Raw genomic sequence first — 18,840 nt, forward strand, 5'->3', positions numbered from 1 at the left:
AGATCCACATACACATCCACTCATTCACCAACAGTCCTATACAGTCACTCATACATGTACTCACTCATCATATGTACTCATACACCTATACATCCTGTTACACAACACCACTCATCCATAGAGCTACTCACACATAGTCACTCATGCTAATAAAGAATCAAACTTCTATTTACTTGCATATACAGTTATACACACACCACCACACTTACTTCCACAGAAACTTACACACACTTAGTCTTTTTAACAATCACTTATAGAAACACATACTTATTCATACAGGAATTCTTCCAATCTCTCACTCTCACATATACTCACTTATATACACCAATAGTCACATATACTAGTTAAAAACATATGTAGTTACTCATAAATACACTATTGAGACAGTCATTCACTCACTAACACACCCATACACACACTCATCCACCCATACAGTCCTGCACATATGCTGTCTTCAACACATACAAACAGTGAGTCACTCATTCATGCATCTATGCACTACGTAATACCCCCACCGAACCATACAGACACTCAGACACTCATATCGATACTCAAAAAACTAACTAATAACCTATATAGACACTCATGTAGCTACTCACCAACCCATGCAGCCACTTATACACAAAGTGAGAGACTGATACAGATATTTACATATTTAAACATTACTCACTAAGCCATGTATTCACTAAGATACACTTAATCAGTCAGTTATACAATCAATTTTTCAAAAACAAATCATCCATTTAGACACTTATATTCCCATTTATTCTTCCATCAACCTTGAGATATACATATATAAAACATATTTAATTTTCAGAAAAACACACATTCACTGGATGATGTCATCAGTGAAGTCATCAGTGATTTAATTGGAGATGTCATCAGTGATGTCATGAGTAATGTCACTGACCAGGTCATGAGTGATGTAATATGTGACATCATCAGCAGTGCATTGCGGGAGCGCGAGTTATAGTTAGCTGAACTAACTATAACGGGGGAATTTCAATAGTTTTGTCCGAGTGAAAAGTCCAGCTAACTATAACGCCCCTGCAACCTATGGTTTTTTCAGTGAATTTCTAAGGTGTTTTTAATGCTAATTCCTAACTATAACGTGCCTGAAAAGTATGGTTTTTCAGTGAATATATATATATATATATATATATATATATATATAGATATAGATATATAGATATATGTATATTCACAAGAATGTCAGCTATTGCAAATGAAAAACAGGAACTTGACAATTGTTAATTTGCCCCTTCGTATATTGACAGTCACGGAATCTGCTGTTTTACAAAAAGGATTAACTTTCTGCACCACCACTAAATGGCATTATACGGGCATGCAAATTGATCTCTTTCTATATGTCAGGAAATTGAAATTGAAAAAGATCCATTTACAGTATCGCAAATCTAGAAGAGTAGAGTAAGAAAATATGGAAATAGCAACAGATATATTAACTGGGAGGGACCCTGATACTTTATGTACCTTACATGAGTTACAGGAATTATCAACTCCTATAGAGTATCAAGATGAGGACAATGGACTCCAATTACTTGAACAAGGTGGTAGCAGACATGTGGAGCAGGTAAATTTCCATGCAAAAAACTCCCATCGGTGCAGTAGACTGGTTCCATGATATGGTGATTAGGGATTTGGACATATTGACAACAATGGATAAACCTAAAAGCCATCAAAAGAGACATAATTTATCTAAAGATGAATTGGAAGCTGTGTTATCACTGAAAACCAACCCTTTGTTGGATAAAACAGCATATCAAGAAGAGGCATTACGTCAACTAAGCGATACACAGAGTTACATGCCAATAAAAAGAGAGCAATACAACAGTAGCATAGAGACATTTCATAGCATGTTGAATAACTGGCGAGACAAATGTGTCTTGGAAGATGATGAGTATCAATTCCTGAATGTGGAATATCCAATGTTACCAACTTTATTCTATATACCCAAAATCCACAAGGATCAAAGTTGCCCTCCGGCGTGCCCTATTGTTTCATCAAAGGGAAGTCTGTTGGAAAAAACATCTATCTATGTTGACTCATTCTTATCTCTCTCTTATTCTTATACTTAGGATTTCATACGAATTGTGCAAGCTATATAATGGGAAGATAACTTCATCCCAATCACATTGGACAACACAAGTTTATACACCTGTATAGCACACTACGATGGCCTAGTGTTACTGGAGTTTTTTCTCAAGAGTAGACTCCTAAAATTCCAAGAACACAACCTCATGTTGTTACAATTTGTTTCCTTCTGCTTGAATAATAATATTTTCTTATTTGCAGAGCAACTATTCTTTCAGACACAGGGGACCGCGATGGGTACATGCTTCGCCCCTAGTTGTGCGAATCTTCTCATGTGCTGGCAGGAAAAGCACGTGGCCGAGGTGGAATCAAAGAAAAATTGGTAGAGTAAGTGGCCCTGTTGGTCATCATTAGGCGAGGTACCCAAATAGAAGCAGAAATGTACATTGCAAGTCTGAATAATAATGATTTGAATTTGAAATTCACCTGTTATATCAGCAACACAGAATTATCTTTTCCTGACTTGCAATTACATGTCAAAAACAATAATCTATGTACAAGATTATTTAGAAAACCTACTGCAGGTAACGTTACTTTACATGCTAAGGTTCAACACCCCTGCAGTTTAGTACATAGCATTCCTTATGGAGAGTTATTAAGGATTAAATGCAATTGCTCTCTACCTGAAGATTAACATACAGCAGAAAGGGAAGCACTTGTTTGATTTAAGGAGAGAGGATACTCTGACGAGAGGATGTCAATGTGGTGAGACTAATAGTGAATTTTTTACTTGAATCAAATCAGATCAGGAAGTTAGTACAAAAACATTGGACTATTACAGTCAGATACTATCTTGGGACCCCAGTTACCAGACAGGCCTGATATAATTCACAGGACGAGTGTATCCCTGAAAGATCTTCTAGTACTTAGCCACTATATTGAATATCCTTCTGAAAAAACAAGAAGTTGTAGGCTTTTATCCATGTACTAGATGTAAAGCGTGTAAAAAGAGTGTCAAGGTGAAGGATTTTGAAATGCCAGGCAAAAGAGAACCAAAAGCTATCACTAAATTGCCAAATTGCAATTCAAATGATGTAATCTATTGTCTGCAATGTCCGTGTGAAAAAAATACATAGGCAGTATGGTTCATCCTGCCATAAAAACGCATATTAGAACATACTCGAGCAATAACAAATCAGGATGATACATATCCAGTAGCGAGACATTTTAAGGAGATTCATCAAAGCAGAAGTGATATGCTAAGCTCCTTCTGTATAGATCAGGTGCCCCACAAAGAAAGAGTGGGCGACAGAGTTAAATGTTTGAGGCGCCTTGAATCCAAATACATCATGGAATTGAGGACCTGAGTTTCTTGGGCCTCAATTGTGGAGAGGGACTGTGGACACATCTAGGAGAAGGATAAAGTGAAAAATATATTTGGGGGAACCTCCTCTCTCCCTCTAATCCCCTCCTCCCTTCGTTCGCTTCTTCTTCTTCTTTTTGATCTCACCTCATATTTTTTTACCCGTATTTTGCCTTTTTCCCATTTCCTTTTCTGTCTTTCTTTTTTCCTTCTTCTTTTTCTTTTATCTTTTCTGCATCACTCCCAGTTAGTTGGATTGTGCATTAGAATTCGAGCTAAATAAGTGACAGTATGACATTTACATTGCTTATATAGAATCCATGTAGGGTTATTTTGGGGCTAATGCAGTGCTAGAAATAATGAATATTAAGTCTGAATGTTCAGCTAAACACTCCTCCAACATCAACCCATAATAAATAATTCCTGAAAAGTTACTGGTGGACACTGAGGAAAAAACTAAACAATAAGGTTTATTACTACAATGCTGAATTTTGAATATAAAAAGTACAATCAGGCGGTATTAAGGTTTTATCTATTTGCACTTGATAAATATATCAGTGAGATAGCCCACCTAGGGCATGATGGTCAATAATAACAGTATATGTATGAAAGGGATTACAAGTAGATAACCTGATTGAAATTACATGTTCCCTTGTACATCTGTATTCACAATTTATGTGATTATATGAATTCATTATGTTGAATTTAATATTTCCAAAAGAAAGGCATGTACGTAAATATACATATGGATAAGAACCGAATTAGGTGTAATAAATGTTAAAATGGCTGACACCAGTACAAGACAAGGAAATTGTAGTCCATATTCCATTACTGATCAACAGTTGTTGCCCAATGAAATCATGACATGATAAAATGGTAACATGTAATCATGGATACTGAAATTGACAAAGCCCAGGAGGCGAAAAGCGTCTGTCAACTTTGATGGTCTGTTATGAATTTGGAATAATGAATCAACAAATAAGAGCCTGAGAGTGCACAAGATATATATATATATATATATATATATATATATATATATATATTCACTGAAAAAACCATAGGTTTCAGGGGTGTTATAGTTAGCTGGACTTTTCACTTGTACAAAACCATTGAAATTCCCCCGTTATAGTTAGTTCAGCTAACTATAACTCGCGCGCCCGCAATGCACTGCTGATGACGTCACATATTACATCACTCATGACATGGTCAGTGACATCACTCATGACATCACTGATGACATCTCAAATGACATCACTGATGACATCACTGATGACATCATCCTTGTGATAGAGTGGCAGACCTCCTCTCACCCTAATATAACCTTTGATACACACATTCAAAAATAGAGACTAACATTTTCAAAACAATGGACATACCAATACCAGTTACAACAACCTCTTCAGTAATTCTAAGATCCACATACATATCCACTCATTCACCAACAGTCCTATACAGTCACTCATACATGTACTCACTCATCATATGTACTCATACACCTATACATCCTGTTACACAATGCCACTCATCCATAGAGTTACTCACACACATAGTCACTCATGCTAATAAAGAATCAAACATACATTTACTTGCATATACAGTTATACACACACCACCATACTTACTTCTACGGAAACTTACACATACTTAGTCTTTTAAACAATCACTTATAGAAACACATACTTATTCATACAGGAACTCTTTCAATCTCTCACTCTCACATATACTCACATATATACACCAATAGTCACATATACTAGTTTAAAACATATGTAGTTACTCATAAAGACACTATAGAGACAGTCATTCACTCACTAACACACCCATACACACACTCATCCACCCATACAGTCCTGCACACATGCTGTGTTCAACACATACAGTGAGTCACTCATTCATGCACCTATGCACTACGTAATACCCCCCACCGAACCATGCAGACACTCAGACTGATACTCAAAAAACCAACTAATAACCTATATAGACACCCATGTAGCTTCTCACCAACCCATGCAGCCACTTATACACAAAGGGAGAGACTGATACAGATATTTACATATTTAAACATTACTCACTAAGCCATGTATTCACTATGATACACTTCATCAGTCAGTTACACAATCAATTTTTCAAAAACAAATCATCCATTTAGACACTTATATACCCATTTATTCTTCCATCGACCTTGAGATATACATATATAAAACATATTTAATTTTCAGAAAAACACACATTCACTGGATGATGTCATCAGTGATGTCATCAGTGATGTCATTTGAGATGTCATCAGTGATGTCATGAGTGATGTCACTGACCATGTCATGAGTGATGTAATATGTGACGTCATCAGCAGTGCATTGCGGGCGCGCGAGTTATAGTTAGCTGAACTAACTATAACGGGGGAATTTCAATGGTTTTGTACAAGTGAAAAGTCCAGCTAACTATAACACCCCTGAAACCTATGGTTTTTTCAGTGAATTTCTGAGGTTTTTTAAATGCTAATTCCTAACTATAACGTGCCTGAAACCTATGGTTTTTTCTGTGAATTTCAAAGGTTTTTTAAATGCTAATTTCTAACTATGCCTACAGAGATAGGACATGTGAAGAAAGAAGAAAAAATGCACAGAAAGAAACAAAAGAAGTGCAGAAAGAAGCAACAGAAGTCCTCAAATACGAAGATAAGTGCAGGAAGAAGGATAACGTGCAGAAAGAACAAAAAGAAGAGCAGAAAGAAGCCTTGTTGCAAAATCATCCTGTACCCTCAACTTTTTCAGACGGATACTGGTGGTAACTGAGTCTGACTAACCAGTCCTAGAGCCAGTGCTATGTTAAAAGACACTTAGAATACAGTGAAAACACCTACATACACTAGAGAACATTATGCGTTGGGGTCCCCCTGTGATTAGCATGACCTCCTCTGTAAGCCCCTAGTATATAATAGGGCATGGGGATTAAAACTACCTCTTAAAACAGGCCACAGGGCGTTTTTGCACACGTTAACTCAGGCCCCGTCCCCTCCCTTCACCACTGTGTAAACAAGCCCTGTGTCCATTTTTAGTTGGGAGATTAAGTTCATTTGAATTCTGAGGGTCCCTAGGGTCCAACTAGCCCACTAGGTACCTCCAGTAAGTGCCACAGAGCTGCGTTGCAGAGAGGTGTAAAAAGTGGCACGGCCTGGACCACCTCTCTGCAATGCAGCTCAGTGGCGCTTACTGGAAGCACTTGGTGGGCTAGTTAGCCCCCAGGGGCCCTCAGTATTGAAGGGAAATTATATCCCCAATTTAAAACGTGCCATAGTGCGTGTTTGCACACGTCACCTCAGGCCCCGTCCCCTCCCTTCACCACTGTGTAAACGCGCCCTGTGGCTGTTCTAAGTTGAGAGATTAAGTCCCCTTGAATCCTAAGGGTCCCTAGGGTCAAACTAGACCACTAGGTACCTCCAGTAAGCGCCACAGAGCTGCGTTGCAGAGAGGTGTAAAAAGGGGCTTGGCCTCAGAACACCTGGCTGCAGCGCAGCTCCCTGGCGCATACTGGAGATGCCTGTTGGGGGCGCGTTTGCAGAGTGCTGCACGGAGGGGGCATGGCCTCCGGCACGATGCCAGTCTTTTATTTATTTTAGTTTTTTAAGAAGGGGGGCTGTTTGGTTCCCCTTCTTATTCTAATTTATTGGCCCTGATGACCCCATCCCCCAGGGCCAGTCTCCTAATTATATTTTTTTGACCCCAATCCCCAGGGCCGGCCACTGTTTTTTATTATTTTTAAAAAATATATATTTATAGACACACCTAGGACATGCTGGACAAACCGTACGTACCTATCACCATGACGATTTGCGTGATATTCATTAAAAGGCGACTATGCATGCAATGAATCCACGTGGAATGTATTTACACCACTAGTGAAGCTCTGACATGTCTGATGCCCTACCGTGCCTAATCCCGGTAGACACCCTTGTCGTTTATTTATACAAACATGGGTAGCTATTGACGGGCACATTTAATACACATGCACACCAAGCCATTCTAAGGGGATTCGACAAAAATTCGACCAAAACTATGCAAGAAACCCCCCTCACGGTTAATAAAACACACATCCGGATGTGTAATACTTTTTATTTGACTCTCTGGAAAGGGGACGAACATCACTTGAGAGTCACAGGGCGCTCCTGACAGAGCCCAATGCTGTGTTACACCCACCATTGCCTGCCGAGTGCCACACACCTCTGTGTTGTATTCCACTAGCTAGTGCATATGCTATGACACTCTCTAGCCCATGTGCACTGTAACACCACCCCGTGAATATGTCATGCCACACTTGTCTTCGCACGGGTTATATTGCCCCATCTAACGTGCCTTCCTCGATGCCTATGTTATAACGCACAGTGCTATGCCATACATATTACAATCTGGGATCCATATCTTTGTCACAGTGCATATGCAACGTTACACTCCCCAGCACATATTTTATATTACAACTTTAAAGACTAGTTAGGTTACACAACACTGCCCTGTGCATATTACACTCCAAGGCGCATATCGCATAGCACGCGCTAGTGCCTGTGCTATCTCGCACTCTCCAATGAATCTGTCATTGCGCACAATGTATTGCATATTATATTTCACGCCCGGTTCATCTTATATCACACTTTTTGGTGCATAGTTTATACCATACACTATATCTAGTTTTCATTTTCAATCGTGCTCTCAGGACTATGTTCTATATAACACTGTGTTCACCTACCCTTTTCACAGGCATTACATTTTGCGATAGGGGGTGGAGGGTCAGGGGGTGTTTCTGCCAAGTGAGCCCGGAGTCACAGTCACAAACGTCCTCTTCTTCCTGAATAAAAGTGAGATTATGCTGCATACTTGTTCATATTTTAAGTAGTTCGCACAGACACAATGTTTTAAAAACAATAAAGTTCCTAATACCCGCCTTCTCAGAACAGTTAGCTTTCTGCCCCATCCCCTTCCTCCCTATCCTCTGTTGTGTGAATCCATGGACTAGCCTCCTCCCTCCTGCCATGCATGGTCTGATGTGCTGCCACTGCCCTCAATTTAGTATGATGTACCAGTCCACTCCTCCTGCCCTCCATTGCCCAATTCTATGCCCCATCATTGACCTCCTGCTTAAATTCTGTGCTTAGCTTGCTGCCCCTATTCTCCTTCCCCCTGCCCTCCGATGTCTTTGTGCATGCCCCTGCTCCATCCTTTTTGCCCACCATGTCCCATGGACCTGCCACTCCTATCTACTCTGAGTGTTCTGTTGAGCTGCCACTCCCCTCCCACCTGCCTAGCATTGTCAGATGACTGTAACCTGTCCCTGCCACCTCCACCCTGCCTGTCCACATGCCATGCCCCTATCCTCTTCCTCCTGTCCTACATGGTCCATTGTACTGCCACACCCTTCTGCCCTCCCTGGTCTGTTGTGCTGCAACTGCTCCTCCTGCCTGCCCCGTGTGGTCTGTTGTGAGGTCCCTTCCCCTGAACTTTCTTGTCTGTGCACAGGTCCTGACCCTCCCTTCTATCCTCCATCGTCCTTTGTGCATGCCCCTCCACCCTCCTTCTTGCCCATCATAGCCATTGTGCTGCCACTAACCCTCCCACTTGCCATGCATGGTCTTCTGTGCTGCCATGGCCCCTCCCACCTTCCCTGTGTGGTCAGTTAGCTGCCCCTGACCCCCTCCCACCTTCCCTCCATGGTCTGTGTGTATGCCATCACAGTCTCACTGTCGCTCTTCATGGTGTGTCTTGCTTCTAGTGCCCATCCTGCCTGACCTCCATGGCTATCTTGCTGCTCCTGCCCTGCCCCCTTGCCCCCAGCCCTACTCCCTCCCTCCTGGCTTGTCTGTTCCATTGTAATGCCCCTGATCCGTCCCTCCTGCCCTTTATGGTCTGTTATGCTGCAGCTTTCTCTCCTGTCTGTCCATTATGGTCAGCTAGCTACCATTGCCTCTTGCCCCTCTGTTCTCTGTTGTCCATGTGCATGGTCCTGTCCCCTCCCTCTTGCTTTCTATGGATTGTTGTGCTGCACTCCCGTCCTGCATGCCCTGTGTGGTGTATTGTGCTGCTGCAAACCCTGATGCCTGCCCTGCAGGGTCAGTTTGGTGCACCTCTCCATGTGCCTCCTGTCCTCTGTTATCCAAGTCCATGTCCCTATCCCATTTCCTTCCATGATCCAATGTACCATACTTGCGAACATTTTGAACTTGGTAAGAGGGAGATTTTGAAAAAAAACTGGGGTATTGATTTTCCCCTTTGAGTTACATTGAAAAAGAGGATATTGTAGACAGGAGACAGATCAAATAAAGCCCATTTGAGCTTAAAAACATTGGACGTTTCCTGGCTGAATCGGGTCTGTTGGCATGTATGGTTGTACTACCATTGCCTCTTCCTTCTGTCCACAATGGTCTATTACATTGCCACAGCCTTGAAGGAGGGTAGATTTTGTTTCACAGGGGCCCCCTGGCCCGTTCTGTCCACACCTGAAGTATGAGACCCTTGTCCTTGCCCTGCCAGCTGCATTTGTAGGCCTTATTAAATTGACCAGCGGGTCCTGTGTTGCTATATAATTATCCTGAGACATCCTTACCACTCAGCCAGCATAAAACCCCTGTGTAGGCCCTTCTGTTCAATATGTAGGCCTCTTTGTTAAATTGACCATAGCTCTGCAATTTTAGTGTATAGCAGTCTGAAGGCAGGTCTGCGAGGCCTTCTGCTCCAAACTAGTAGCCCCCACCCTACCCGAGTGCTCCGTGCTCGGTATCAAAGTTCAACATCCCCCTGAAGCTGTCGACATACAGTAGGCTGCATCCTGGACTGGTACTTGCTTCCTGGGCAGGTTTCCCGCTTTTAAGGAAGTGGCAACCGCAGAGCGTCAAGTTAGGAGAACTGATGAGATTTTATACATGAATATATTGAATTCCCGTACAATACCCATTATTTTCTGCTTGCTCTATGGAACTTACGATAAGCGATTGGCCTGAGAGACTGACCTTTTCACCCAGTCCATTGTCAGCATTAAGTGGGTAAATGACGAAATGTCTGGTAAAATCTGCAGACGAAGCTTTTGGGTAGCATACGTAGGTAGATGTAGCGTGCAAAGGAGCCCACAAAATGATATAAAAAGGGAGCACCCACAGATATCGACGGACAACCTCGCCGTCTGTATGTAGGTTAACAGGCAGTGCAGGTTTTCCCCAAGAGCTGGGAGCTCTTGTCTTCCTTTGCTTAAAATGTCTTGCTCTGCTTTGCTTGAAGTATCTTATTCTATTTTACCTATATGAAATGTCATGTTATGTTTAACCATTGTTCTCTTTACTTTTGCATTTGAAAGATTTTGTATTGTAATTGCAGGAATGCTTGCTCTAAGAGTAAACGTGAGTGTTCCTAGGTAACATTTTCCTTGGTGTAACTTGTTTCTCATGATGCATTTATAGATGTGTTTTCTCTCTCTCTCTGTCAGTACATTAATTGAGATACAGAGAATATCATGACAGCTGTATGATTATCTGGATTCTGTATTTTGTACTTTATGTCTCTATTCTGCGGTTTCTTTGAAGTTGCATCTTCTCATTAAACTGCCATTGTATTCTGCCTCCAATTCCAGGTCTCATATGTCTGTTTTCTTCATTTTTGGAGCAAGCGTTCCTAGGCACCCCGGCTCAAATTAAGGTGCCCCTTTTGTCCCTGACTCACTCTCCTGCTCAGTTCTGTGGTGGCTCCCGGGGATCTGGGGACCGCCCCTAGCTTCCTTGACCCGTAATAGATCTTCCCTCCAACAGCCTCTCTTGCAAGTCCTGTATTGTTGGTTTGTTGCCCCTGCCCCCCTTTCCACTGCCCTCCATAGTCTGTTGTGCTTCCACGGCCCTTCCTGCCTGCTCAGTGTGGTTAAATTGTTGCCTTTGCACCCTCCTACCTGCCTTCAATTTTCAGAGTCCGTGCCCCTGGCCTCTGCCTCTCAACAGTATCCTAATGAACAACTAGATTGCTAACATTCTATATTTATTACAAAAGTGTGGAACGCCTGACATCATCTTGATGTAATCAAAACTGTAATACCTAGAGCATTTCCTTTAGAAATTACATATATGAGAGGGTCTTATTGGCATCAAAATTATGGTTAGTGCTCTAAAAGACTAAAATAAGGACATATTTTCTGAGTTTTCAAATAGCGACAAAGCACTTTTAAATTATTTGTTATCTTTATGTTTTTTATCCAGTTGACCACTTGATTAAATGTTGCACTTAGGGGAGAGGATGTGGTGTTACTTCCAGAACTGCAGACTTTGCAACTGGGGAACCAGGTTGAAGTTTCTGCTTCAGCTCGACATTCTGTGATTCTGGTCAAATCACTTAGTCTCCCCATGTCTACAACCAAAATGAATTTGTTCTTGTGTGATGTAACCAATGCTCATGTAAAGCACTCCAATACCTGACAAGTCTGCACTATATAACACTGCAAAAACACAAAATAATAAGTGTTTTGCACACTTCTGTCATTGGGCTATATTTGGGCTACATCTGGGTGATTTTGGGCTACATTTGGGCTCTTTTGTCTCCGGTGGCCATCTTGGGAGATTTATTTGTTATGAAGTTTCCTAATTTCCTCATGTACTGCAGTCTCCTCAGTAGGAAATGCTTTCAGTTTTTTACTTTGATTCCATCATGAAGGTATTCAGATATGTCACACATTTGCCATAAATTCAGAATGTTAGCACTCTAGTTGCTCATTAGATCACTGTAGTAAAACTACTGCACCATGGAAGTCTGCTCCTGGTATTACAAGTGCATGTTTCAGTCTGCATGTCAGAATTTTTTAATGAAATAGAAGAGGATTTGAGAAGTCACTCAAAATGTGCCCTCATTTTCTTTCTTCAGCATTAATCATAATTTCTATGGCAAAATGAACCTCCTCATTGTGTTCCTTTTTAAATTAAATGTTTTAAGTGTTACCAGTTTATTCCAATCAAGATGGCTTCAGGTGTGCCATACTTTTGTCATAATGAAGACAGTAAGCGCTCTAGTTGTTTTTAAGAACATTCTGGGACATTCTGTCATTGGGCTATACTTGGGCTACATCTGGGTGATATTTGGGCTACATTTGGGCTCTTTTGTCTCTGGTGGCCATCTTGGGAGACTTATTTGTTATGAAGTTTCCTAATTTCCTCATTTACTGCAGTCTCCTCAGTAGGAAATACTTTCAGTTTTTTACTTTGATTCCATCAAGAAGGCATTCAGATATGTCACACATTTGCCATAAATTCAGAATGTTAGCACTCTTTTTGCTCATTAGATCACTGTAGTAAAGCTACTGCTCACCAGGGAAAACTGCTGCTGGTATTGAAAGTGCATGTTTCAGTCTGCATGTCAGAATTTTTCAATGAAATAGAAGAGGATTTGAGAAGTCACTCAAAATGTGCCCTAATTTTTCTTTCTGCAGCACTAATCATACTTTTTATGGAAAAATGAACCCCCTCATTTTGTTCCTTTTTAAATTAAATGTTTTAAGAGTTACCACTTTAATCCAAGCAAGATGGCTTCAGGTGTGCCATACGTTTATCATAAGTAGGACTGTTAGCGCTCTAGTAGTTCTTTGGAACACTCTGGGAAGCTGCAGTAGAACACAAAGGAATCAACTGACAGTCTCTGCCCTTGTTGGATGTACATGTTTTACTGAGAATGTCAGACTTCATTCTCACATGACTGAGAAAGATAATGTGAATTTACAGAAAATAAGCTCTCAGTTTAGCCTATAGATCACCTTCCAAACCTCTGTGGTAAAAGCATGAGAAAATATTTTTCTCTCAATGATGATATCCCAGCAGAAGGCTTTTTCACATGGTAAAATCACCTTAGAACATACCACAATTCCTAAAATGAGTATGGTACCATCAACAAATGATTTATAATGTAACTAAAGTCTTAAAACCTTCTATTAACTGCAATGCTTTTTAATGAGGTGCTATCATGTATATTGGTCCCAAGATGGCTGCCAACACTTCTTGGATGAAGTGCTGACAGCCAATCAGATCTCAGGATGAGATGTGTGGTTAGGCTCCGCCCACATATATATATGCTTTTAAATGCTATTTTCTCAGGAAATACTGAACAGATTTACACCAAACCTACAAAAGGCACTTCCTTGACCTTATGGCTACCTCTCTGCCAAATTTCAAGTAATTCTGTTCAGCCGTTCGGGCTGTAGCTGTGTCTAAAGGTCCTATGGAAAAATGCATGGGGAAAACGCGTTTTGGGACCCCCCTTTTTTCTCAGCCCCCACCTGACGAATCCCCCCGAGACTTTCAGGGTAGGAGCGGAGCGTAGCGCCCCACCTATTTTGAAAAATTCGCGAGGATTCGTCGACCGGCGCCAAAGTTATTCAAAATAGAATGTTGCGGATTTCCTATGGAAATAGGGTCCTAACTATAACTACCTACTGGCGACCGCCAGTAGGTAATATATATATACACACACACACACACACATATATATATATATATACACATACATATATATATATCTGTCTATATATCGGGTGGCAGGTGATTTGATTTTGTGTGGCAAGGTGATTTTTTAGGGTTTAGGGTTGTTAGGGGGTTTTGGGTGGCAAGGGAATTTTTGGAGATTTTCTGGGTATGGGTTTTTGGGTGGCATAGGAATTTGTAGGGTTTAGGATGTGTGTGTTTTTTGGATGGAAGGGGTACTTTAAAGATTTAGGGTGGGTATGGGTCTTTGGGAGGTAAGGGTGCGTGTGTGTATATACACATACATACACACACACATATATATATATATATATTCACTGAAAAAACCATAGGCTTCACACATGTTATAGTTAGCTGGACATTTTACTGATAAAAAACCAATGAAATTCCCCCGTTATAGTTACTGTAGGCAACTATAACTCACGCGACCGCAATCCTCTGCTGATGCTAATACTGTATTTAGACACTTATTTGCCCATGTCTTCTTCCATTAAATTTTAGCTATACATATATTACAAATATTTTTTTTTCATAAAGACACGTCATCAGCAGAGGATTACGGTCGCGTGAGTTATAGTTGCCTACAGTAACTATAACGGGGGAATTTCATTGGTTTTTTATCAGTAAAATGTCCAGCTAACTATAACATGTGTGAAACCTATGGTTTTTTCAGTGAATTTGCAAGGTTTTTTAAATGCTAATTACTAACTATAACGTGTGTGAAACCTATGGTTTTTTCAGTGAATTTGTACGGTTTTTTAAATGCTAAGTTACTTTACGCCATTTGTGGCGTGCGCGCCCACTTAACGCAGTTCGTTCCGTGCGCGCGCGGTGCGCTTCGCGCACGGTGCGCGCACAGTGAGCACGCGGTGCGCTTCGCGCACCGCGTGCCCACGTTACGCTACATGGGCCATGAACGCACGATGCGCTTCGCGCACCGTGCGCACATGGAGGACATATGATGAGCATCGTTGTGACAGGTAAAATATATGTTTGATTTAGCTATTATAAGACATGCACAAAAGGTGCCCTGCGGGCACCTTTTGCACACGGGGTGGGGAGAATGTGGATATTTTTTTTTTAATATTTCTTATCGTACGCGTACGGTAAGCGTAATCGGCGAAATTTTCGAAAAAAATAAATTTGCCTTTTCTCACTTGGGGGGATCGTTGGGGACTCCCTCAACATGGCTAGGTGCTCGGGAGCTGTCTAAACAGCCCCTTTACATGTTTTTGGACTTTGTTTTTCAACCCCCTGTCAGATTGCGAGAGAGAAAATGGCGGCCGCCATTTCCTGGTTTCGACCGATTCGAATGTTTACTAAGATCTAACAGCCAATCAGAATCGCGCTCGCGCACGGCACCGTACACTTACGGTAAGCTTACCGTAAGCGCACGGTAAGCGCACCGTAAGCTGCCACAGATATATATATTGATTTAAAGGCTATTTTCTCAGGATCTACTGAACAGATTTACACCAAACCTACAAAAGGCACTTCCTTGACCTGAGGACGACCTCTCTGCCAAATTTCAAGTAATTCTGTTCAGCCGTTCGGGCTGTAGCTGTGTCTAAAGGTCCTATGGAAAAATGCATGGGAAAAACGCGTTTTGGGACCCCCCTTTTATCTCAGCCCCCGCTTGACGAATCCCCCCGAGACTTTCAGGGTAGGAGCGGAGCGTAGCGCCCCACCTATTTTGAAAAATTCGCGAGGATTCGTCAACCGGCGCCAAAGTTATTCAAAATAGAATGTTGCGGATTTCCTATGGAAACGTGGTCCTAACTATAACTATCTACTGGCGACCGCCAGTAGATTATATATATATATACATACACACACACACACACACACACACACATACCTATATACACACATACATATATAGTTAATATTTACCTATAATATTTTTACCAAGCACTTGCCTTTACCAAAAAGTATTTTTTATAGGCAAGTAGAAACTCATTATACTTATAGAAGTATGTCTAATAAGAAACGTTTTATACTTACCAGCCAAAAACGTACATTTTCGAGGTAAAGGCATTTCCGTGGTAAAAATGTTCGTTGTAAATACAGCCGTTGATAAGACTTATGTTGTTAAGCCTTCACTGTAAAGGCTTTCATTGTTTAGCCTATTGTTCCAACATACAACCGATGGCTGAAACAGTTCAATTATTACTTGACTAGACAAAAGACAATGGCTCTATGCTATAAAAAAAAAAAAAAGTATAGCTTAATGCCTTGTAGATTCTATGTAACCCAAAAGGCAATAAACACTTTGCATGAACTGTCCCTCACTGGCACTCCTCTGTAGGAGTTGGAAGCTTCGACACCCCTGGTTTGTATAGTCATAAATGTTCCTCTTGATCCCCATCCTTCCTCCCTTCCATTTCTGGGGGTCCTAAAAGCAAAGACAATCTTACCTTATTGTCTAACCAACCTGTTCTTCTATAAGGCTAACCCTGGCACGACCAGCAAATAGCTGAAAACAGCTGTGAAAATATTGAAAACAACCCAGAGGACGAGCAGAGGCTGCTATCAATACATGTTTCAAACAATTACACAACTTATTTGCATTCAATAAAATATGAAAACCATAGTAGTTATGAAAGTCCATGCCAAAGCCCAGAAACTCCCACGCAATTTCTGTGCAACTCACAAATACAAAATGTGCATTTTAATGTTATGTTGAAGTGTAGCACATTTCAATCAAGGAAAAACGGTCACAGTAAAGAGTACAGGGTTATATATATATTACAGTTTGCGGTGTTATAATACATTTGTAGTTGTATATTAAAAAAACGTTAAGAGCAGATGGAATCCACGCTCGCTTAAATAGCTCTCATGAAAACATATTGTATTTATTTCCTTTTGTTCAAAAACAAAAAAAACAACATTATACCTTGGCCGCCTTTAAAACTGCTTCAGTGAAACACTGAACTCGCACAATAAATGCATTTCCAAAGATTTTAACATAAATTGCTTTCATACAAAGGAAAGAATAAAGACTATTTCCAAAGAAGCACATACGGCAAAAGCTATGATGATTTTGTAACTACAAATGTCCATTCTCGACCTCATTACATTTGAGAGGCTATCCACCTCATAATAAAGTACCAAATATTAATTACAGGATTAAGTAAAAATATTTATCTTTTCCTACTTTCAACCCAAATCTAATGGGCATGTTTGGTTTATTTAAAATAATTCTAAAGTAAGGAGGAGATATTCAGTTTAGCCGATTTACCAGCTTTCTTCAAGAAAAACTAAAATACAAAAAAAAGGAAAAATAGTAGATTAGCTAAGCTTTGTGCTCTAATTAATTGATTTAATTATAGTGATTTCCAATGGCTAAAACCCACGGCGACTGGGAAACGTGCCAGTTCTGAATACTTCTGCAATGTTTTCATTTGTATATAAGGACACTAAAATGATCCAGTCATGCAATGTTCATTTTAAGCGTTCTGCATCTCTTTTCCAATTTTGTAGCTGAGAATCTTGTTCCAGTCGATTTTAGTGCGGGTGACTGGCAACTGCCGACGTAAGGCCTTGAAAGTAGTGTCCGACATAGTTTGATAGTTCTCGCTGATGGCAGTCTGTAAAAAATAGCCAACAGAGAGTGTAATCAGTTAATGTGGCATGCATGAAGTAAACTGACACAATTATGTAAGTAAAGGTGCACAATTAAGTAGCACAATTGACAACCGTATTGCTATCAAGCCATTACACAGAAACAAAGGTGCACCTGCGCTAACAGTATAAATCAAAAGGTCCTAGTTAACGCCAGACCTAAAAATGCACTGAGTCACAATAAAGCCTGGTAGACTTGACGAGGAGCAGGACTCAAATCAGTCATTGCACCTGTGGCCCCTGTTCCAGGACGGCTGTTAACAGATCGTCCCTTTATTTGCTCCAATTACTTGCCATCTAGTGAAATGCTTCATTTTTGGTTTCGCAGATACAGACAGCCCAAGTGGTCTAGTTAAAAAAGACCTATTGTAAGCTTACTGTCTTCCCACTGATTACCATTGGTTGGCTTGACGGTCACTTATTTCCTTGCTTCTAATACAATTATTTTCCTTGCCCATCATGTATTTGTCCCTTCCATGGAATGTAGCCTCTATCATCCTTCTGATCGGCTGACTTGTATCCTACCACTGCTTATTTGTTGGGAGCTGCATTTTAACGCAAGCACTCTGAAACTGCATGTGCTTTCCAGGTCACTCTCTTGTGTGCTTCTCCCCAGCCGCTGCACTTTGTGTTGCTGTCTCCCTCCTATTGCAAGCTCTCTTATATAATTCCCTCTTCATCAAACTCCGCTTTCTTGCCTGTGAGATTTTTGTTTGCGTAGTTTTTCCCCCTCCCCAACCACACAATCTTTTTTTTAATATTTTTATTGGTTTTTTGGGGTGGACAAGGTAGCAAATTGCTGCCAGACCACACCTTTACAAAAGTGCTTTTACACTAGTTGCATTTAATTTACCAATCCATCTCGGATTAGTAAACAAATTAAATAAAAATGGAACCTGCAACATTTTTTAGGCATGCCTTGGTTAGTGATGCATGTGTGCGCCATGTGTAAAGATGTGGCTACATCACTGTTTCCCCCCCCCCCCCCCCCTTTTGGCCATGCTTTCCAGCATCACCACAATGCACTGACAAAGCCAATAGGTTCCAAGGGTAAGATCTATTGACTTTGCCAATGCTTATTTAAAAGGTTCATGTGCATCTCCAGCTGAAGAATGGTAGTGGCAGCCCCTTGGTGGAAAAAGCTAACTTAGGTCTGACTTTACTGGTCACTTTAAGGCCTATCCTTCATCTCGCTGTGTTGGCCAAAATCATGGAGAAATTAGTTGTCCCAAAGCTTCAAAATCATCTGGATGCTTATAATTGTCTTCTACTTTTCCAATCAGAGCTTTTAGTCAAGGCACAGAATACCTCAACTGGT

General features: G+C 40.8%; 1 protein-coding gene across 1 annotated transcript in view; it reads right to left on the reverse strand.

Annotated features, from left to right (window-relative positions):
• Positions 1-16,554: 16,554 nt before the first annotated feature.
• Positions 16,555-18,840, reverse strand: part of CAPZA2 (capping actin protein of muscle Z-line subunit alpha 2) — a 294,210-nt gene continuing 291,924 nt past the window's right edge. Inside the window, exon 10 of the mRNA XM_085653146.1 lies at positions 16,555-17,488. Coding sequence (XP_085509272.1) covers positions 17,348-17,488 — 141 coding nt within the window. The 3' untranslated portion in view covers positions 16,555-17,347. The remainder of the gene's footprint in view (positions 17,489-18,840) is intronic.

The sequence above is a fragment of the Triturus cristatus genome, chromosome 4_1 (genome assembly GCF_964204655.1).
Source record: "Triturus cristatus chromosome 4_1, aTriCri1.1, whole genome shotgun sequence".
Taxonomy (NCBI): Eukaryota; Metazoa; Chordata; class Amphibia; order Caudata; family Salamandridae; genus Triturus; species Triturus cristatus.